Raw genomic sequence first — 23275 nt, forward strand, 5'->3', positions numbered from 1 at the left:
TTTCTTTCTTTCTTTCTTTCTTTCTTTCTTTCTTTCTTTCTTTCTTTCTTTCTTTCTTTCTTTCTGGTATCCAATTGGAATGATAATGGAATAGTAGAAAAACAAAGAAATAAATCGTAATTAAGACAGTATATAGGGGCACCTGGGTGGCTAAGTAGGTTAAGCATCTGACTTCGGCTCGTGCCATGATCTGTGCTGACAGCTCAGAGCCTGGAGCCTGCTTTGGATTCTGTGTCTCCCTCTCTTTCCCAAGCTTGCGCTGTATCTCTCAAAAATGAATAAACGTTAAAAAAATTTTTTTTAAAGTGACAGTCTAATAATACGGCTATATTTTAATCTGTTGTTGTATAATTTTCTTTTTTACGTTTTGGATAAGTATTCTGCTTCTGTTGGATATTAATAATCTCTTATTATTTTCTTTTAAGAGCAAGTTACTCAGATGGAAAGCTGACAGCTCCTCCTAAACCATGTGCGGGCAATCAAGGGACCCAGATTACGGTAAGAATGGCACAGGAGAGTATAAATTGCTGAAAAACAGCGCTGCATAAATATTGAAATAAGGAATAATATTGTCTCTGAGTTTCCAAAGCAATAATAAAATGAAGTCTTGCTAGTTAAAAGAAACAGCAGATAATTACCTGTAAACAAGAGGCTTGGTTATTGGCTTTTGTGGCATGGCAGCCTGTGTACTCCCTGCATCTTTTTTTATGGGGATGGCAGAAATGAATGGCAAGGTAGTTGGCATTGAGAGGACCTTGAACTCAGTTCCGGAAGGACTCGAGTGAAGAGTGTCATCTCAGTCTTGCAACTCAATGGTTGTGTGTCCAGAGGCAAGTTGTTTAATGTCCCTTAACCTTGCTTTTCCCAACTATCAAATGGAACAAAGAATATCTGCCCACTCAGAGGTTGTTTGAGGAATATGATTGTATCATTCATCAGAAAAAGTCTAGTATGCTGCCTTTTTCTGTGGTGCCACATTTGGTCTCTTCCCATTGTGTGATCCCGTAAAGCACCCCACTGTCAGGTTATGCATGCCATCTTCCACCTCCAGTCCCAGCTAAGGCACATTTCCCTGAAGGCTCCTAGCCCTAGACTTGTACAGCAGGCAGGAGGCAGAAATGAATGTGTGCTTCTAAGTGCATGTTAAGACAGATCCTGTATCCAGGGTGACCACAGTGTGATTTCCGAGAAGCCCAAATGATCTCAGAAATTTTAGTATTCTTCTTAGTTCGAAAAATACGTTTGGATGCCATATGATAGTACAGTTATTTGTAAATTTACATGTTTGCCCCGCTGAATTGTGTGCTATTGTGGGTAAGATGTGCTTTATTTATCTTCGTATTCCCAGCACAAAGCAAAGAGCCTGTTGTAGAGAAAGCCCCCAGTACCTATTTGAGGAATCAGTGAATGAAATGAGAAGCAGGAAAAATCTCTTTTATTTCCTTTGTTTGCTAAGGCTGGCTTATCTCTTGCCCCCTCCCCAGTCAGTGCTTAGAACTGTACTGTTGGTAAGTACAGTTTGATTCTCTGCTAGCCAGCTTTAGGTGGATAGCTTGGGTCTTTATTTCCATGTACTTCTGTGAATTTACAAGAAAAAAATCTTCTTTTCAGGTGGAAGATCTCTTTTACAACATATCCACAAGGAGGAAAGCTTTAAAAAATCCGAGTGAAGAGTATGGGAAAATTTTGGAAGTTGTTGGCAGGTACAGTCCAAAATCTGGGAGTGGTTCTTTGAGGTGTCTCACCAAAGAAATGTGTTCCCCTGCTTATAAATTGAGAACCGTTTCCGAGCTAGATGGAAAAGAGTACGCTGTGTTTTAGCCTACAGATGGTTTCTGATCAAGGTTTGGTCACCAGTTCTGGGCTTTCTCTCATCTCGCAGGAGAGAGCAGTTGGTCTCTGAATCGGTGAGGGTTCTTTGGTGGAAAGCAAAACAGACGAACTCCAGCTGACTTGAGCCTAAGAGAAATTTATGGGAAGGCTGGGAGTGACTCACCAAGTGGCAGCAAGTGTCAGTAGTTGCTCCCTGGGGAAGACACGAGAACCAGGGTGGCTTCGAATTTTATAGTGGCCCTGCCGCAGTTGTTTTCGTTCTTTTCCCGTCTCTACTCAAGCATCTGTTTCCTTGGAGAGTACATCTGATTGGCAGGGCCTGGGTACCCCCATCATGCGTTCCTGTCTGTGGGAGACTCCTTGGTTGGCAGTCTAAGGGTCTATCAGATGGAATGGGGAAGAGGTGGTTTCCCAGAGGAAAGCTAGGGGCTCTGAAAAGAAGAAAGTGAAAGGCAGGGCAGGTGAAAAGAACATTATGTCCACTGTAGACTGACTTCATCTGCTGGTTCAGTGGATCCAGCATGGGCTCGCCAAGCCTGCATGTCCTTGAATTGTAGCAGAGATCGGTTAACTGTTTTCCAGTATTTCTCAAAACTCCAAAATGAATAAGACATATACTCCTAATAAAGTGGAACAGACTTCTACTTCAGGTGTCTTTGCTTTTTCCTGGTGTTGTACAAGCAGTATCAAAATATTATCCCTGGAAATAAGAGAGTTCTGGTTGGCTGTTTTGGTTCTAGGTGTGGTCAAGTGAATTCCTAGTTGTTAGCTGAATAAATGCATTTTGCTAGACACAGTCCTTCGGTTCATGGGGTCCATGGGAGGAGGAATAATAAATAAATAACAGCCAACTGAGAAAAGGCTGGAAAATGCTGGAGCAGGGCCGGGGCCCAAGGAGAAAGCGAATGAGGAGGGGGGGGGGTGTCTTGAAGGGCTCTGAGAGAGAATAAGCGTTCAGGAGTTGTAAAGGCCAGGTTCTCAAGATGCAGCACCTAGACCTGTTGGGTCTGGGGTAGTAATGCTGTAGGCAAGGAGGAGAGTGTGTTAAAGTACCCCTGCATCTACTCAGCCCCCTGTAAAAGCAAACAACCCTGGTTTTTGTTTGATTCTGCCACATTTGGCATTGATTGTCTCCATGATGTTTGTGCTGGCTTATTTTCCTGTGGGTAAAATATGACATATGGAGATATTCATGACTGGCTGTATCTTTGTTTAAATCACTTAACCCCACCAATTTATTTTACCAAAAGGGCGTTCTGCCTTATATTGTGCATTAGGCGATTTCTTGCTGCTTACTGTTCTGTTGTCTTTCTTTGCCAGGTATTCAATACACAATTCAGGCATTGGTTTCTCAGTTAAAAAAGTAAGTGTCGGTTTTGTATCAGAAAAAGGGATGTTTTTGGTTTTTAAGAGTTCACCTGTGGAGGTAAGGTTGGGATGTTTCATTCACAGCTGTGAGACAGTAAGTCGTATCTTCTGCTCTGTTTATCAGCAAGGCGAGACAGTGGCTGACGTTAGAACACTGCCCAGTGCCACGACTGTAGACAATATTCGCTCCATCTTTGGAAATGCTGTTAGCCGGTATGTTGGTAATTCATATTTTAAGAAATCTGCATTCCACGTCTTGGTTTATTATTTATCACATTATTTTGGAATCTGTCAAGGTAGTACCTGCCTTAAGAGTTTGCTTTAATGAAATATGCAGGCTTCGTTCCATGGTTCAGATTCGTTCTTGGAGTCATTATTTCATGGAATCCATACTTCTTGGGTGCATGTTCTCTCCTAGAGGCTCTGGCTGTCAATCAGTGTGTTCTCTCTAGTCTCTGTCTTTAAAATGTTTATAGGGTAGTAGAATTCTTTCATTTTCTGACGTTCCTTCTTTTCCTGATATTTCCCTTAACATCACTTTGGGACTTTGTGATCACTCAGCATTTATTAATTGCCTCCCATATTCTAGGCTTTGTGCCAGAAGTTAGGGATGTAAAGACAAAATATTTCCTGTCCTTAAAGACTTCCCTGTCTGGTGGAAAGCAGATTTGTAAATGTTACCAAGTCTACATTGTCAAGGAAAGAGTCCTGGCTAGACCTCAGGATGCTGCCAAGCCCAAAGTGCCTGTGTCATCAACTGAGGGAGAAATACTAGGAGCCTGCTGTGTGCCATGCATGCCCCAGATGCAGGCCACACACCGATGGAGAAGACAGACCCTGACTTCACTTTTTCCAAAGATCTTAGGAGCAGCAACAGTAGTCCCAGAGCCCAGTTTTCTACTTGAAAGGACAAATTATTCATTCTTTGAGCAAAACCAAGTTCCAAACTAGGGAACAGTCAACTTGCTTTTAATTACCCTTCTCTTACTGTTAATGAATTAAGTTTTTTAATTGTGTTCCGAGAGCAGAGGGAGAACCCTATTGTACAAGGAAACTTTTATGAGTTTCTTTATTATATTTGAAGACTCAGAATTAGTCGTTACGAGATTCCTAGGGACTACAAGAGATGAGAAATCCCACAGAGCATCCGTTCCCCAAAGCGTGTTTCCAGAATACCAGCCTCTTGAGATATCTGGGGGAAGAAAGGATTTGCTGGTTTATTGTGTGGGAGAAACAGCACAAGCTGTATTTTCTGCTCACAGCCTCAGAGTACACATTACTACATGACAGCTTCTAGCATACACTCAGCAAATGCCTCACGAGTGCCTACTAATTGCTGGGCACTGTGCTGAGAAACAGAGTAGGGCGTAAAGCAGAAATGCTTCTTGCCCTCAGAGGACTCCTACCTAGTTGGAAAGACACATGAGATAATTATGCCATTCATGAGGGGTCATGCTGGATGTCTCAAAGGAAAAATACAAGGCACAACAGGAGAATCTCTCGGGGTCAAGGAGAGTGATAGTCAGAGTTAGGTACTTCTTTGATGAGGTTAAGCCCTGGCACGAAGGATATGGAGGAGTTAGCCGGCTATCAATAGGAGCTTTCCAGGCAGAGGAACCAGCAGGCAGAGATGAGTGAGGCTGAGACTTCCTTATTAGCCCGCCTCCCCGTAAGCACAGCTCTGAGGAACCTCCCCATTGTGGTGCTATTCATATAGTAAGGGGTTCAGTAGAAACGAGTCTTTTTGGAGTTCCGTCTTTGGGACTTAGTTACTAAGATACATAAGAGTTTCAGTAAAACAAGGTCTCGGAGCTTAAGGTTTGTGATTATGTCCCAGCAGTCAGGGCAGTGCTTGGCATATAACATAAGTGCTTGAAAACAGTGACTGGATGGGCAGGTGGGTATATGGATGGACAACAGGCGGATGTGTGAGTGGGTGGTTGGACACATGCATGGATGCGTGGGCCCAGAAGACCTCAACCAACCAAGTCTCTGGGTCCTTATTTGGCAGAATTCGTTTATGGGAAGGAGCCCTCATTTTTCTGCTCTGAGTTTTTATACTGTTTGAATTTTCCATGATCTTCAAAAGCCTCAGAATTTCTTTTTTCCAACCAGAGAACTGATAGAAGTCGGGTGTGAGGATAAAACCCTAGCCTTCAAAATGAATGGCTTTATATCCAATGCAAATTACTCCGTGAAGAAGTGTATCTTCTTACTCTTCATCAACCGTAAGTGGAAAAGGACCATGTCTGCAGGGAATTTTATGGGACCATGGAAAAATTCCTAATCCACAGGTTTGATTACACACAGGGAACCCTCATGCTGAAGTGTGGCTCGGTAAGGAGGTGTTCATAATTTCTGGCCTACACCTGTTCAGCCCTCGGATACGTGCTCAGCGCTGGCTGGCTGTTGCAGAGGCCTCTTGATGCTTGCCTTTGAGAGGGAGTCCGGGAGAGGGCAACACAGACCCCTGTGAGTCCGAACAGCTTCCTCACCTGCTGGCATCAGAACCGCATAAGCAGGCCCCAGGCAGATGTTTGTTCTCTCTCGAGATCAAGATTCACTGTTTGAATTGCACAGCAGGACACAAGGAGGGGGTACCTTGGGTGTCATTAGCAAAGTTCCTTGCGATTTTTCTTTTTAGAGAATGAGTTATTTATGATACAGTGAGCAGTACCAGAAATCAAGGAGGAAATTAGCTAATGAATTTGGATTTTTGTGAATTTCCTCTCCACTCTTTATCTCTCTGCAGGCATATTGTTTACATGATCACTACTTGTTAAGTAAATAACTGTTTTGCATTCTGCTGCTTTTTACTTAATTGCATATTATATGGTTTTGAGAGACTGACAGGGGAACTAGAAATGTGTCTGATTTGGTTTTTAATTTTCCAACCAGAGATGCATCATTCCATTTGTTTGGTACTTACCATTTTTTAAATGTTTATTTATTTTGAGAGTGAGAGAACACATGCAGAGGAGGGGCAGAGAGGGAGAGAGAGAGAGAATCCCAAGCAGGCTCTGTGCTGTCAGTGCAGAGCCCTACATGGGACTCAATCTCAGTGACCCGTGAGATCCTGACCTGAGCCGAAATCAAGAGTCGGACACTCAACTTACTTAGCTATGCAGGCGCCCCAGCACTTACCATTTTTATCATATAGATCCTTTACCTTTCTTGTTTAAAGCAATTCACAACTACAGTTTTGTTTGCTTGCCATTGAAAATGGTGTATTCCTTTGTTCCATTTTTAATGATAACCAGCTATAAATGTCCCAGATTATACATGGGTTTTTTCTGAGAGAAAGACAGTGCATGAGCAGAGGAGGGGCAGAGAGGGAGGGGGAGAGAGAGAATCTTAAGCAGGCTACACACTGTCAGCACAAAGCCCAACTTGGAGCTCAGTCTAATGAGTGTGAGATCATGACCTGAGCTGAAATCAAGACTCAGAAGCTGAGCCACCCAGGTGCCCCTAGATTGTACATGTTTTACAGCAGTTTTCAAAGCCATATAGAACAGGGAAGAGAGAGTCAATATTTCATAGACACGTTCTGTTAAACTGATCTATAATAGTAGGGTTTTTTCCTACTTTATTAAGAAGGACTTAAGCCTGATGTGTAACAAAGTTTGCTTTTATCAGAGCTCAGAAGTATTTTTCATTTGTTTTTCCCAACCATGAAGAATCGCTGCTTTTTAACACATGTGTTGGCTACCGAACAGGCCAGCAGAAATCCGTGTAAGTGCCACATGCGTAGCTCACGTCTGTGCTTCTGGTGAGCTGTTCACCGCACGGGCTGTGCATCAGTGCTAGTAGCCTGGTCATGATACCAGGTTCCCAGAAGCAGAGAGGTCAGACTTGTAGGTGTATCATCAGGTTATCTCCGCACTGCGTGCTCTCACTCGGGTGGTGGGACAAGGAACACTCCCTCAATGTGTCTCCAGTCCAGAAATCGCAGCAGAGGGACTCTGGCCGTCCCCTTTCAGGTGCCCATACCTGCTCCAGGCCCGTGTGCTCAGGGCACGTGTCCCCAAGTACAGCAACACTGTTGAGGGGCTGCGGGGGTGCTGAGCACTCAGAGAAGAACGGGCTCTTCATTGATAAGATCACAGCCTCTCTTCTCCTTAGAGAGAAAACCACGGGACGTGTCCTTGCAACACCGACCCAGAAGAACAGGTCACCAGCGGGTCACCTGTCAGGGGAGAAAGGAAGGCTGTGTTTTGTGAAAATAGATCTTCCTCTGATTTTTGTCTTACCTCTCCCATCTTTTGGTTGGTGTTTTTCCATCCACCCCCTTCCAACCTGCCTCATTTCCTAAACTACCTTAAATGTACATTCAGCTATCCGCACTGCCCGAAGTGTCCAGAAAACTTCCTTGCTCTCGTCGCTCAGTTGGGACACCCCACTGTTGGAACACTGCCCCCCACCACACCAGGTACCCGGGCAGAATCGGTTGCTCTCTCCTCCCACCACTTAGCACACACCTCTCTTGTGGTGCTCACCACTCGGAACTGGAGTTTACCTAGTCACCAGCGTATCGTCTCCTGTGGTACCTGCGATAGGCAGCCAGCGTGTTGTGTTGCAGCATGAAGAGTCTGAGAACCGATGGCTCACTGCCCACTGTGCCCAGCGAGGCAGTCCGCCCGGGCAGACTGAGGGAAGGGAAGCGGGCAGGCCGAATTGACCACCCTCCCGCGTATCTGTGACGTGGGTGAGCGGAGGGAGCCCCAAGCCCATAGTGAGACACGGCAACACGTAAAAGCGGCCTTCCTGGAGCCTGCTGTGGCTGTCACTCCCGAAGTGTTCTTCCTGAGTGATTTCATGGCATGGTATGAATGTGCACCCGTTACCTCTCCCTTCAGGACAGTTTTGAGCCGGTTACTTTCCTTTTATTTTCTAGATCGTCTGGTAGAGTCAACTTCCTTAAGAAAAGCCATTGAAACCGTGTATGCAGCCTATTTGCCCAAAAACACACACCCGTTCCTGTACCTCAGGTAACGTAGCAGCAGACGCCGCACCCAAGAGTCACAAGGAGCAAATCCCTTTCGGCCGTCCTCTTAAAAGAGACGGGCTTGCCAGTGGCTCCATCGGAGTGAGTCCCGTGCTCTGCTGGCCAAAGGGTGTTCTGTCCTTTCTCACGGTAAAGGGCACGGTTTTCCTGCATGTGTGCACTCGTGCAGCAGAATCTCACTGAACGCCTCCCATGTGCCAGCCGCTGTGTTGGTGAAACAAAGGTGGGTAACAGGTCTTGTCCCGAACCAGACAGAAACTGCCCCCACCTGGCCCCCGTCTTCCTCCCCCAGGGTCCCTCCAGTGCCCTCTACTGACAGAGATTCACATTGTGGTCGCGGAGCACACGATGAAAGCTGGGTTTGGAGCTGGCACAGCCTCTCCACTGACCTTTGTGTTAGATTTTAATGACAGAAAGTTCTCTTGTGTATTCTTGTTTTGATCCTCATAATACTGAGAAGTAAGTAGGGGACAGGTTACTGATGAGAAAACCCATCCAGAGAGGTTAAGCGACTTGCCCCAGGTCGCTCAGTAAGAAGTTCCACTAGTTCTGGAAAGATGGTAACAGCTGACGTAGAATTAATGTGCCAGGTCCGTGTGAAGTGCTTTACACGGATTTAATCCCCACTGTACATTGTGTCCATTTTACAAATGAGGAAACTGCAGCAAAGAACGATGATGTCAGTGACCTGGGGCTGCACAGCTGGAGAATCCTGTCGCTCCGGCTTGAGCTTGAAGTTTTGACCACTGTGTCATTTGGCCTTCCCAAGTCTGCTGGGGTTAACTATTCTCTTTTCACCCTGCCAGTTTGGAGATCAGCCCCCAGAACGTGGATGTCAACGTGCACCCCACAAAGCACGAGGTTCACTTCCTACACGAGGACAGCATCCTGGAGCGGGTGCAACAGCACATTGAGAGCAAGCTCCTGGGCTCCAACTCGTCCAGGATGTACTTCACCCAGGTGAGGGCGCTCTCCGTCCGGCTGTTGCTCTGGTGCCTTCCCCACCTGAACGTTTGCCCCCTCAGACGGGAGAGCCCAGACTTCTGCGTGTTGCTTTAGACTGTCTTTCCAAGGATTGCTTTGGAAGTTTTCCTTTGGTAACATCTCCTGATTTGAACCTAACCACGAAGGTATTAGAATGTTAGTCATCAGGGCGCCTGGGTGGCTCAGTCGGTTGAGCGTCCGACTTCGGCTCAGGTCATGATCTCACAGTTTGTGGGTTCGAGCCCCGTGTCGGGCTCTGTGCTGACAGCTCGGAGCCTGGAGCTGCTCCAGATTCTGTGTCTCCTTCTCTCTCTGTCCCTCCCCCGCTCATGCTCTGTCTTTGTCTCTCAAAAATAAATAAATGTTAAAAAAAAAAAATTTGGAATGTTAGCCCTGGGCCTGGAGTCAGGAGGCCTGCGTTTACAGTCTGCCTCTATCTGGCACCTTAGACCGACCCCTTAGGAAAACAGGCTGTCTGAAACAGAATACAGCACCGTTCCGTGCATTCTTCCCTGGGGGTGTTCAGGAGGAGGCCGATCCCACATTCACGGGGCAGAGTGGCGAAGCAGGGGGGCAGCGGGAGGAGCAGGGCCCTTAGAGTCAGGCAGGCCTGGGTCACCACTGTGTGACTAACTTCCCCGGTCTCCACGTCTCCCTCAGTAAGGATTGAACTGGCCTTCCCCACATCCGAGGGTGGTTACAAGCAGTAGGTGAAGGTCTGCAGAGCCTGGCACCGTTTGCCTTCTTGTAATTACTGAGCTTCCCAGTACTTTGATTCTCAGCTACTCCTGGCTGTCTGGGGCCTCAGTTTTCCCCTCTGTAAAATAAACAGGTGGATAATACGATGTCCCGTGTCCCTCCCAGTTCTGACATGATGTGATTCCAGGCAGCACGTGGCGAGGGTGTGTTCAGAAGCACAAGAGACCCCAGACCTGTAGAAACGGAAACGCTTTCCCGATTAATTATTCGGGGTTCTGCAAGCAGAGAGTGGGCTTCTGCGAGCCTACTTCACAGAAAACTTGTTAAGTCACCAAGCTGGCGAATGCTTCACCCAGGACCCTCCACGGAAAGCACCTGGCTGGGAGATGGCATGGGCACTGCCGTGAGATAAGTGCCGGTGGGGCAGCCCCCCGCCCCTGGAGCCCAGACAGAGGGCTGGGCAGAGTCCCCTCAGGTTGCTACTGATGCCACCCGAAAGGTGTGTGTGGCAGGCGGGCAGAAGGAAGTTCTTCCTGGGAACCAGCCCTCAATCTCTTGGTGGGCCCCTGGTGCCACGTGAGGCCCACGTCTCGCAAAGGTAACAGGCGCACAAATCCTCGCAGTGCCGTGGTGGTGAGAGCAACGCGCACGCCGTGAGGGTTGGTGCACCTGGCGTGCGTGGGTGAGGCCCTCAGCAGTGTGTGGTACGTGGGAACCATCACTGTTACTTGGTTTATATCTGTGGCTGCTCCCTGGCAACTGTGCACTGAGGACCCCGCTGTGGGCAGGACTCCGTTGGGTGCCAGGGGATGCTCCATAGCCAGTTCCTGCCTCCACAGAGGCGCCCCAGCCTGCTAGAGAGTACATCTCACGCGAGACAGAAAGAGGGACTCCTGCCCGGACTCGGGCGGTCAGGGAAGGGAAGGGAGGGATGCGGAGGCTGGGATCCGAAGGCTGAGTAGGCATGAGATGGGCCAAGGGGAGGAGGAATGAAAAGAGTTATTTCTGGCTGAAGAAACAGTGAAGAAAAGGCCTGAGGGCGGGGGGGGGGGGGGGCGGGGGGCAGGAAGATGCGTGTTTGAGGTTATGGAAGTTCCAGGGTCCAGTGTTTACCCTGCTGCCAGTAGAGTCACCTGGGAAACTTAGGAAACAGCCTTGTCTGGGTCTTCTCCAGACTAAGAGCTCAGTCTCAAGGCGGCACGTCCGTAGTTGGACAGCTTTCCCAGGTGCTGTCATGTGCAGCCAGGGTGGAGCCCAAGCGTGGGCCTGTGGGGGAGCTGGCCCAGGGGAGAGGAGGCTGCAGAGGTCCCCCCACGTAGACATTTCTGTTGGCATGTTAAGGAGCTTATGCTGAGGTCTGATGTGCCATTTTATGAAGAATCCTGTGGTCGTAGTGGGGCAGGGATTGCGGGGGAGCACGATGGAGACCCGCAGCTGTCTGGGAGAAGCCGAGGAGGGTCTGGGCAGAGGAGGTCGCTCCACTCACAGAGGGTTGAAGATCTGGAACTGCCGGGACCCGGACAGGGCTTGGCTGGGGGTGGGGGAGGAGCAGGGGGACGGGCTCAAAGCAGGACACGAAGATGAGGAGCACGCTGGCCGGGCCAGAGGGGCCACCCCTCGCTCTGTCCCAGCTGAGATCCAAGGAAGGGATCTGCCAGAGGTCCTGGGCTGTGTCTGTGACCGCACTGGGAAAAGGACTCCTCTTCCTCCTGGCCTTATTTGGCAGGAGTCCGATTCATTTAGTGGGCTTCCGTTGTATTTTCCAGTAAGTAGATTTCTGACCAGTGTGTCTTCAGAAGGAAAGTGATTTCTGGATCAGATGGCCTGCCTCTGCTGGTGCGGTGGCACAAGCCTCGGAGCATTGCTGTGTGTGGTGGGGTCCCAACTCAGAGCTGTCCCACTCCTAGAGGGGAATCAGAATCCTTTGTCTCCTGCTTGGCATCTGTGCCTTGCACAACACTGCCCAGGGCCTACAGCACAAGCCCTGGTTTGCAATGAAACCATTTGGTATGGAAATCACAAACCCCAGGGGCTCTTGGGCTTGTTCCAACTCCATCAAGGTATTTCACTTCTCTGGACTTTAAAATTACTGTCTGCGAAGTATTCATGTTAATTTCCACTCCTATGGATGTTACACGAGCAAATGAAGCAAATGCAGTTGAAACTCAAGACAGGGCGGGGGTTGGGGTGCCGACCCCCTGTGCAGTTACAAATCTGTGTATAAGATTTGACTCCCCACAGCCTTTAACTACTAGTAGCCTAGTGATGACTGGAACCTTACCGATAACGTAAACAGTCATTTAACACGTATTTTATGTATGTGTTACATACTGTATTCTTACGATAAAGTAAGCTAGAAAAAAGAAAGTCAGGTTTTTAAGAAAATCATAAGGAAGAGAAAATACACTTATAATACTGTACTGTAAAAAAACCTGCATGTAAGCAGACCCGTGGCGTTCAAATCTGCTCTGTTCAAGGGTCAACTGCATTTACTTCATTTTCCTGTGTGTGTTGCAAAGGTTTTATATTGTCCATGAAGAAAGGTTTTTTGGGGTTTTTTTTGTTTTTTTTTGAGCAGAGTTGCTACTTTATTTGACTTTTTATTATCTAATTAGTCGAATATTTCTAAGTATACATGGAAGTGGATAATACACAAATTATCCACGAACCTATCACCCAACTTCAACAACCCAACATTTTGCCATATTTGTTTTCTCTCTCCCTCTCTGGCTTGGGGGGTGGGGAAAAGAATATTTTTTTAAATATATTTTTTTAATGTTTATTTACTTTTGAGAGAGAGAGAGAGAGACAGGCACGAGCAAGGGAGGGGCAGAGAGAGAGGGAGACACAGAATCCAAAGCAGGCTCCAGGCTCTGAGCTGTCAGCACAGAGCCTGACGTGGGGTTTGAACTCACGAACCGCAAGACCATGATCTGAGCCTAAGTTGGCTGCTTTAACTGACTGAGCCACCCAGGCGCCCCAGGGGAAAGAGTACCTTAAAGCACATTCCAGACGTTTACTTTTTTCCCTAGTACTTCGTTATGCATTTAAAAAAATTTTAAATATTTTTTCCTTATATAATCACAGTGTTCTTTTATACATAACAATGGTAATAATGTCATTTAATATCCAGTCCATATTCAGATATCCCAATTTTCCAAAAAAGATCCTTTTATAAAGTAGCTTTGTTCAAATCTGTATCCATTTAAGTTCCATTGTATTTAGTTGATCTGTCTTTAAATCTCTTTTACATCTCTTTGAAAGTAGAAAATCCCTGTACAATCTTTTGTTGTTCCTATTAGCTTATTCTAAAGGCTTCCTGTGGAATAATGCACATTTTTGTTTGGCTGATTGCTTCTTAGTGTCATTTAACTTGTTCTAATTCTCCACATTTCCTGTAAACTGGGAATTCCTATAAACTAGCATAATTACACTCAGATTTAAAAAGCAGTTTGTGTTTGCCTTGTACTTTTGGTCACATCCCAGCAGGAGGCGCATACTGACTTGTTATGCATTTTGGTGATGGGACTCATCAGTGGGTTCAGCTGGTGACAGCCTGTTTCCTTCGTTGTTAAGTTCTCCATGAATATTTAGCTTAATGGTTTCACCATTCATTGATGACCATTACCTGATTCTGTTATTTCACTAGGATTGCAAGATTGATTTTCTCATTTTATCATTTTTTCTACATTACTGAACTGTAATCCTTCTGTATACAATAACTTTCCCTCATTTGTTAGAGCTTTTTGGTTATCCTGAAATACAGTTCATACTAGAAAGTAAGGGTAAATGCTGAATTCTGTCTCTTTAATTATCAATGTGCAGAGGAATGAGTTGGTGTCCTAGCGATCTGCAGTGATGTTTAATGACTTTGTCCTCTCTCACTGTCTCTCTCTCTCTCCCTCTTCATACGCGTTTTTTCTTTTTCTCTTAGTATTTTTTCATAACCGCTAACAGAGCTGTATAGTTTAATTACATAGAGTCGTTTTTATTTTGGATGCTCAAATTATCCCATCTTAGACCATCGAAATCCCCTTCAAGCTGGTGCTCTTGTCCTTATGACCCAATTCCATTGGTCTTTGATAGTTTCCTTATTTCTGTCTGGCAAGAGAATGTGTTGTAGGCTCACTCCGTACTTTCCCAGCCCGAGCTCTGGAATTGGCCATTTCTCCAAGGAAATCTGGTTTATTTTAGTGGGGATGGTATTTAGAGACTATAATCTGGGGTCCAGGGGTCCTTACTGCTGCTGGGTGGTCATTGACTTTAGTCCTTGCCAGTGGACAGAGCTAGGAAATACGTATATTTAAAAATAGGATAGTGGTTGCCAGGAGCTGGTGAGTAGGGGAGAGTGGGGACAAAGTTTCAGTTTGGGTGGATGAACAAGTTCTAGAGATGGATGGTGGTGATGGTTGCACAGTGATGGGATCTACTTGATGCCACAGAGCTACACGCTTGAACGTGGTTAAGTGGTAAATTCTGTGTTTATTTTACCACAATAAAAAAATGAAATCCTCTTATGGCAGGGGGAAAAAAAAGACAAAAATAGGAGAACTTTACACTAACATTTCTCATTTGAAACCAATATTAAAATTATAAGGATTTTGTTGAACTTTTGAATTTTTTACCGGAGTATCTGTTGAATTTCAAGTTCTGGTCAGAACTCCTATATTATAACTACCTCTGTAACGACTTACCTGGTTCTGGCTTCTTTCTCCAGTACTGCTTCGCTTTGGGACCAGAACGTCTTTTTATTTTTATTTAAAGAATTTTTAAAAGTAATCTCTACACTTTGAGGCTTGAACTCACAACCCCAAGATCAAGAGTGGCTTGTTCTACCAACTGAGCCAGCCAGGTGCCCCTGGAACCTGGACTTAGTTAGTTCATGTTCTAAATCTTCCCGTTGTCCTCTTTTTAATATTTTTTTTTCTGATAGATCCTACTTTATTGAAACATATAAGATAGAATACAGTAAGAGTTCAGCATCAAACGTAAAGGGAATCTCATATTACGTAAATACCACTGAGCTTGAAAGATCTTGGTGGCTAGGAATCTTATTTACTTAAAAAAAGTGTTTTTAATCCGCTACCTTCTTTTTTGACCCAGACTTTACTCCCAGGTCTTGCTGGCCCCTCTGGGGAGGTGGTTAAGTCCACAGTGGGTGTGCCCCCCTCATCCACTTCTGGAAGCGGCGACAAGGTCTATGCTCACCAGATGGTCCGCACAGATTCGCGGGAACAGAAGCTCGATGCCTTTATGCAGCCTGTGAGCAAGGCTCTGTCCGGTCAGCCTCAGGCCGTGGTCCCAGAAGATGGGCCTGAGGCTTCCAGCGGCAGGGCCAGGCAGCAGGATGAGGAAATGCTCGAACTCCTGGAGCCTGCTGCAGTGGCTGCCACAAATCAGGGCTTGGAGGGGGATGCAACAGAGGGGACTTCGCAAGCGTCGGAGAAGAGAGGGCCCCCTTCCAGCCCAGGTAACCCCAGGTATGGACTCGGGGGGAGGAGCGGCTTGCCTCCGCTGTTCTCCCTTAAAACTGCTTTCTGGCTCGACTTCACGAACCGCTTGCAGCTTCTCTCTGTCTGACTCAGCCTCTGACTCCAGTGGGACAGTGCCCTGCCTTTGACCATGGCTTGAGAGTCCCCCACCCAGTAGTCTGCGAAATATCTTAAATGTCCATTGTTTTCTGATGTCCACATCAGAAAAAAACAGATCAGAAGATTCATCCTTTATTTTTAGTACTGGATTTTGATACAGCCCCAATAGCAGAGGTGACTAGAGACAACCCTAAAACATCCAGGGCGTTCTCCTTCATTCCACTCCTCTCAGTAAAAATGCATTTTCCCAGTTCATATTAAGCCCACAGGCTGGCGGTGAGAGCGGGAGAAGGGTGGACGATAACGACAGCTGACATTTAGCTGCATTCCCAGCATGCACCCGGTACGCTCTCCAGAGGTGCGGCGCTGGGACCCCAGGCGGACATTCCTTACCTGCGGGCTTGGGTGCCGCACCTGGGCATCCAGGTGCTTGCCCAGGGCTGCCCATCCACACCGTGGCCGGCCACTGGGACCCCGGTGCTAAATTGGCCTTTGGGATTTGGACGTGTTACTGGACTCCAGTTTGCCCGTTGCCAAGTCGGTCTGGCAAGACCACCTGGAGGGCTGTTTCCAGAGAATAATAAGGGTGCCGCCACTTATGGAGAAGATGCCGTGTGGTGGATACTGTGTGCACACTCTTAGCAGCCCTGCAGGGCAGGATTATGTTTCCGTTTGTCACCGGGGGAGGTAACACCACCAGCTCTTTACCACACAGCAGTCAAAAGAAACTTTTGAAACCAGGAATGAAACTATCACTCCTTAGCTGAAAACCAGCGTTTCCCCTTGCCCTTGGGTGCATCCACCCTGCCTCCCCGTCAGCCTCCCGCTTTCCCTGTCCCACGGGGTGCTTGGCCACTCTGCTCTGTGCCTGACCTGAACTGCCTGAGCTTCCGCCCTTCGCTCTCGCCGTGCTCTGGGCCTAGGAAGACTCTGCCGTCTTGTCACTCAGGACTTCTATGTCACCTCTTGCCAGAGGCCCTCTCACTGCCCCATCAGTGTGTTACCTTTTTAGTTTTCTTCTTAGTATTTGTTGCTACTTAAAATGAGCTTTTTTTCTGTGTCTTTCTGACTCCCCAGCTGGAAAGTAAGTGTGGTGAGGGCAGTCACCTTGTCTGCCTTGTGCGTGGCTGCCCAGAGCTGGCACTCTACGTGTCTGATAGAGGACTGAACGAGCAAAACTTGGCAAGGTCAGCGCATATGCTCAAGGCCCCGCAGCCCACAGGGCGAGTGACTCCAGAGTCCTGCTATGTGCAGGGCCGGCTGCTGGGGCCGCGGGGTCAGCCGACACACAGTATGCTAGAAAACAGACCCATCTTGCTGGCCTGCCACCCGCACAAGGACCCCGCCCCAGACGTGCATAGCCAGCACAAGAAGCTGTCCCCTCTTCCAAATGCGTACACAAAATTTGGCTGACTTAAGAACACAATTTTTAAGAATGGCAATCTCTGGGTTCCTTGTCGTCCTCACAGAAAGAGGCCCCGGGAAAGCCCTGATGTGGAAATGGTGGAAGAGGATTCCCGGAAGGAGATGACAGCAGCTTGTACTCCCCGGAGAAGGATCATCAACCTCACCAGTGTCCTGAGCCTCCAGGAAGAAATTAATGAGCGGGGACATGAGAGTACGTAAGTGCCAAGGTCTGTCGGGGTCTCCGAGGGCCAGAACGCGAAGGTTTCGGAAGTGCAGGAAGGATTTATGTCAGGGTGGCCACCGCAGTGTGCCAAGCAGACCTCCCTTTATTAACCTGCAGCAGCAGCTTACACATGATTTTCAACTGGTAGGGAAGGGAAGAGTAGTCTTTGGTTTTAGTTATAATCATCGGTATTCTCATTAAACCCAGCAGTCAGAGTGAGGCAGTCATTGAAACTATCTTCAGTTTGTTTCTTAGCCCTATTAAAGCAAGATTCTTTGATCTTAAGCCTCGCTGGGACGTGCTCTTGCCGAAGCACACAGGCTTTGCAGGGCTCTGAGTGGATATCCTGGCCCTACCGCTTCTGTTGTGTGACCTTAAAGTTGTGACTTAACCTTGCTGCGCCTCAGGTTTTCCTCATCTGTAAAATGAGATCGGTTTTACCCTTGAAGATGATTGTGTTGATTAGAGATAAAATGTAAGTAAAAGACTTGTTACACAGTAAAGAGTCAGTAGATACTTTTATATCCTGAAGATAAAGACATAAGTCAACATCATCTTCCTCAGAAATAGCTTTTCATAATCTTTGAGTATAGAAGCTCCATTTTGGTCCCTGTTACTTCAAAACTAACTAATGTGGTTTAGGAATTAAAGGGGGCTAGCGCCCTCCTGGGCGTGAACTGACCAGGGAGGGATTGAGGAGTGTAACAGCGGCCCCACCAAAGAGCTGTCACCACCTAATGAGTCAGTCGTGCTTCAAGTGTAGACGACCCGGCTCCGGGCTCCAGACGGCAGGTCCGCACTGCAGGCCACACGGTTCAGCCATGGCCTTTCCATTTTTCACGTGCAACTCATTTCTTGATTAGAGCAGTCACATTTCAACGCTGTGTCTTAAAATAGGACAACCTGGATTAACTCATAACGTCCTGAGTGGCTGAGGTGAATTTAGCACTTTCCACACTACTCCTCAACCTTCTAAAGCGGCTGCCATGACTCAGCGGCCCCTTCCATTTTTCTCTGTCTCAGTCATCCCCTGTGTGAACAAATTCAGGAAGGCCTCCATTTGCCTTGCCGGGTTCTCTTTTTTCTTTGCAGTCTGGCCCTTCGTCCGCACGTGGGCAAAGACATAGGTGTCTCCACACACGGCAAGAGTAAACGCTTCCTGTGACTGAGGTCCTGCCAGTTGCAGGAGTAGCTGCCAGTTGGCTTCTGGCTTTTGTTTCCGTGAAGATTTGTTCTGGTTGCTCTTCCGTTTATTGGCTTTCAAGCTGGGGACTTTCACAACCGTTTAAAATAATGTAAGAGCAGTGGGCTGTTAACTTGATTTATTTAGCAGGCTTGCTCACAGTAGTTTCATTGACAGCCTCCCTCAGACTTGGAGGTGACTGAGTCTTCCTTGAGGGTTTGTCTCCCTCGTGCAAAGCAAGCTACTTAAAGTTCAGGTTTCGAGAAACTTCTGACTGGTTGCAAACTATTTTTGGTGCAGCGTCAAGCTAACCTGCATCACGTTGGATCAGGTGTAGCGTCCGTCGCTGAGGCTCAGTTGATGAATCTAGATGTTCCCGAATTGTGTCTTTGTACACGTTACGTCATTGAACTAGAATCGCCCTGTGAGAGCAGCTGCTGTTAGGTGTTTTGAAGATGGGGACGTGGGATGGGAGATGGAGAGGACAGACGAGTTGGAACATCGCGGCGGTCAGAAACAGGCCCAGGGACATGCCTTGGTGAGGGTGGGTCGTGACTGGCACGGCCTGCGCACGAGGTGGCCGGCCCGGGATTCAGATGCTAAACAATCACCTACCTGCCTGTGTGGGCAGGTGCACCTTGTGATCCCATCCCGCATCTGAGGCTGGTTTTTCAGATGCGCCGGGGAGGGGCTTACAGGAGGAGTAGTGCCCGTGGTCTGGGAGTGGAGGGAGCCGGAAGCGCGCTGCTGGAGCCCCTCGGAAATTTGTTCACCTTTTTGGGGCATCGTTTTCATGTTCTGCAACAGCCTTCCTGGGCCCTAGTGATGAACACCTAGGATACCGTGTGTGGGCCTCGTCAGCGCCAGCCCGCGTCCAGGGGGAAGGACCTCTGCCTTGGGTCCTGTCCGCTGGCGTGTGGTTTACACCCCCACAGCCCCAGGTGCGGGAAGCTGCTGGTCTTTGAGGTGTATGCTGTACCGGGATTTCCCTGAAGCTCGGATTTGGTGAGGTGGGCCACCGGCCTCAGCAGACCAACAGCCTGACTGCTCCCCCACAGAGGCTGGCTGTGCCCCTAACCCAGGAAAGAAGTACGGGATACCCTCCTTGTAGCGACATCCTTAGTTGTGCTTATTCGTGTGATTATTCGATCTACGAATAATCTGCAATACGCGATCGTGTTGTCTGTGCAGGGATCGCGTCTCTCGCACTCCCCGCCTCCCTGTTGGTGTCCACAGAGTGCCTGGTGGGTGGACTCAGGATTGAGGGGAGTAGCCCGGGAGGTGAATCTTTATCGTGAAGGATGTCAGAGTTGAACGCTCAGACAACTCTCTTGAGTCTCCTGGATTTCCCCACTCCTGGTGGGCACACTTTCAGTCAAGAAATGAGGTTAAATTTTGGCCCAGTTTCCAGTTAACTGGATGCTGCATGGAATTAGGCTCATCTCAGATTAGTAATGACTAAACCTACTGCTAGTCCCGTCGTAATTTTGATCTGTTAATTTATGAGGATAAGGAATGTCGTAATGTCTTTTGCTGTCATTTGAATGTAAAAATGTGCTTCACTTTTTATCCACAGTTTCACTTTCTTGATCTTTGGCGAACAGTCCTGGGTCTAAATGTTCATCCTTTTTTTTACATGGCCTGTCCCCAGATGATAGTTTCTTTCGGTACAGGAAATCAGCTTGGCAGACATTTGTCAAGTATCTTCTCCGCACAGATGCTCGATGCCAAGCCCTGAGGCAGAAAGTGAGGTGAATGGGCCTTGACCCCGGCCCTACAGGACACCAGGGTGTTGTGGGGAGTGTTTAGTAAGTAACCGGCTACCACCTAAGGTAAGGCAAAAGATACTCTGTCACAGATAGAAGGCCACGTCAGCCGAGCCCAGGGAGAGACCAGCCTGGGAGAGCTTCTGGGCCATCTCCGACAGCAGCCACAGGCTGGGCACCCGTTGGCTTCTGGAAGGCGGGCCTGCAGGGCGCCGAGCTTCTGCTCTGCAGATGGCCGCTCAGAAGTAGAGGACTGCTCGCGCTTCCATCGGGTTTGGCTTTATTTGCTGCTTCTCGGAAAAACACACTGAGACCCAGAGCCTCCATCGAACACTCAGCTGTGTGGTTTGGCCTTGAAGCGCAGAGGGATCGTGTCCCGTTTTGCTGCCGGCAGAATGGCAGGGAAATGCCCGCGGACTAATAAGGCTGTGGAGATATTTAGAGGAAGCGTGAAATCGGGGTGCTCGAGGTCCAGCTAAGAGGTGGTGAAGAGGGCCGAGCAGCCTCAGGAAGCCCAGGGAAGAAGAGTCCCATCTGCATGAAGGAGCACCTGTGGGGGCCCCATGCCAGATGCCAGCAGACCCCTCCTGCCTTCCCCGCCCAGGGTGCAGGGCCGCGCCTCACTAGCCGGGATGCGCCAGAGGGTTCCATGAGAAATCTGTGTGGAAAAATCTCTGACCCTTTTTTTAGTGGATTACACTGCTTTTCTTTCCTCTAGTGCCTCATTATTCAAGATTATTTGATGTTCTCCAGCTTTTAAAATAATCATTTCCCGCCTACGCGGAACATCCCGTAGAGACATTGAGTTTCCAGTGGTAACAGGGGAATGCTTCATTCTACAAATGAAGGGGAAAAAAAGCCTCTTCTTACTGGGGGTTGGGGGGACAGAGAGTATTACAGAACTTATGTAACAGTATGAGAATTCACTTGTGGTGCCCAAGCTTAAACAGAAAAGTGCTGTGTAGTGAAAACATGATATACAGGCTTATTGCTGTCCCCAGACCCTTTTCTGTGGTTTCCAAACCGCTTTCCCCCATTCCCCTCTTGGTGGTGGTATTTTTTGCTCTTCCATTTAAAACGCGTGCGCGCACACGCGCGCGCGCACACACGCACACACACACACACACACACTGGTAAATACAAAATCAAATTTATAAAATATTTACATAGGACCTATAGAGGAAAACATGTGAACATCTGCCGAAGAGAGAGCATTGCTGATCACCTTTGAATCTCTTAGGTGCTTCTTCCCTAATCCACCCCCTTCCCTTTCCCTTAAAGGTAACCACTTTCCTAAATTTTGTGATTGTTATTTCTTTTCTTTATAATCTATTTTTACCACCCCTATTTGTAGCCCTAAAAAATTTGTTTAGCCTGCAAGTTTTAAATTTTACGTAAATGGGGGCGCCTGGGTGGCGCAGTGGTTAAGCGTCCGACTTCAGCTCAGGTCACGATCTCGCGGTTCGTGAGTTCGAGCCCCACGTCGGGCTCTGTGCTGATGGCTCAGAGCCTGGAGCCTGTTTCCGATTCTGTGTCTCCCTCTCTCTCTGCCCCTCCCCCGTTCATGCTCTGTCTCTCTCTGTCCCAAAAATAAATAAACGTTAAAAAAAAAATTTTTTTTTTAATTTTACATAAATGGAATCATACTGTGGTTTTTTTGCTACATATATATGTATGTATCTACGCATATGTTCCTAGGATTTGTCCATTTTATTACATATAGCTCTGGTTTACTTTTTTTATGTAATGTTTTCCACTTAGTGACTATTACTGCACGTTTGTTCATTCACTCTGCTGTCGAGGGACATTTAGAGACTCACATGGCCTCATCCCTGCTTCCTCATACTCCACCCCACTCTTGGACACAGGAGATTCAAGAGCTTGGCACGCAGGTTTGGAAGCTTGCTATGGGTATATATGTAGGAGAGCTACTCCTGGGTCATAAGATGATAAATTGTTTTTCAGAAGGGTCGGATAAATGTACACATTGTTGGATTTGTTCTGCTTTCTCTCCAGCATTTGATCTTGTCAGACTTTTTACCAGTTTAGTGTTTGTGAAATGGTAGCTAATGGTAGTTTTAATTGCATCTCTGTGAGTACTAATAAAGTATGTTTCCCCTTAAGTGCCTGTTCAAGTTTTTTGCCCATTTTTCTGTTGGGTTTTGGCCTTTTCGAACTGATTTGAGGAGTTCTTCATATATTCCAGATGGTAATCCATTACGTGAAAACATCTTCTCCCAGTTTAGGACTCATCCATCTTTTCTTAAACAAACAGTTGTTTCATGAGCAGAAATTCTTAGATTTAACATAGGCAGATTTTATGAATCATTCTTTACAGACTGGCTTTTTAAATCTTACTTAGAAGATCCTTGCCAACTCTGGGATAATTAAAGATACACTCTTACATTGCCTCCTAAAATGCTTTGGGTAAATCCCTAGTCCTCCTGGAATTTGTCTTTGGTGGACAGTGTTAGATTCATGGTTTTCATGTGGATATCATATTGTTCCATAATATGTTACTGCTTGTTTGGAATTAGCAAATATTATTTGCTCATAATTCTTTCCCTGAGATCTTTCATGGTCTACCTGAAGCACATCCTTTGGTGAGGTCTTGGGTGGCAAACTGTGTTTTTTTGGTCCAGTTCATCCGCATTTTGAAAAGTGTTTTTGCTGGTTTTAAAATTCCAGATTGGCAATTGAAATTGCCAGTTGGCAAAGAAATTACCTTTTCTTAATGCGTTGAAGGTGTTCTATCGTTTTTCAGCTTCTACTGTTGCTGCAAATCCAGCTATCGGTGTTATATTTTATTACTTTGTGGGTAGTCTCTCTTTTGTCTCTGAGTGCTTTTAAGCACTCTTTTTTTTTTTTTTCTTTAATGTTTTATTTTGAGAGAGAGAGGGCACAAGCAGGGGAGGGGCAGAGAGAGAGGGGGAGGCAGAATCCCAAGCAATTCCACACTGGCAGCACAGAGCCTGACTTGGGGTTTGAACTCAGGAACCATGAGATCATGACCTGAGCCAAGATCAAGAGTCAGACATTTAACCGACTGAGCCACCCACGTGCCCCTTAAGGTCTCTTCTTTAGTGTCCTGCAGTATCTCTGTGCACCAAATGTGGGTTTTGTTGGGCCTCCTGGAGCTGAGGCTTGGTGTCTTATGTCACTTCTGGGATAGTCTCTGATATCTTTGTCTTCAAAGTCAGCAAATATTGTCTCTCC

At 47.2% G+C, this 23275-nt stretch overlaps 1 protein-coding gene across 7 annotated transcripts in view; it reads left to right on the forward strand.

The window, feature by feature from the left end:
• The window catches only part of MLH1 (mutL homolog 1), a 48565-nt gene that overhangs the window by 11407 nt on the left and 13883 nt on the right, over positions 1-23275 (forward strand). For 6 of the 7 annotated variants that reach the window (XR_005791914.1, XR_005791915.1, XR_005791916.1 and 3 more), the window contains exons 5-13: positions 426-498; positions 1612-1703; positions 3154-3196; positions 3326-3414; positions 5317-5429; positions 8096-8189; positions 9013-9166; positions 14993-15369; positions 16950-17098. Coding sequence is in view for 3 of the 7 variants with exons in the window: in XM_040479730.1 (XP_040335664.1) it covers positions 426-498; positions 1612-1703; positions 3154-3196; positions 3326-3414; positions 5317-5429; positions 8096-8189; positions 9013-9166; positions 14993-15369; positions 16950-17098 (1184 nt within the window). In the remaining 4 variants the exon portion in view is untranslated. The other variant, XM_040479733.1, reaches the window with a different exon arrangement.

The sequence above is a fragment of the Herpailurus yagouaroundi genome, unplaced genomic scaffold, assembly GCF_014898765.1.
Source record: "Herpailurus yagouaroundi ecotype Mexico unplaced genomic scaffold, PumYag 159, whole genome shotgun sequence".
In the NCBI taxonomy this organism is placed as follows: domain Eukaryota; kingdom Metazoa; phylum Chordata; class Mammalia; order Carnivora; family Felidae; genus Herpailurus; species Herpailurus yagouaroundi.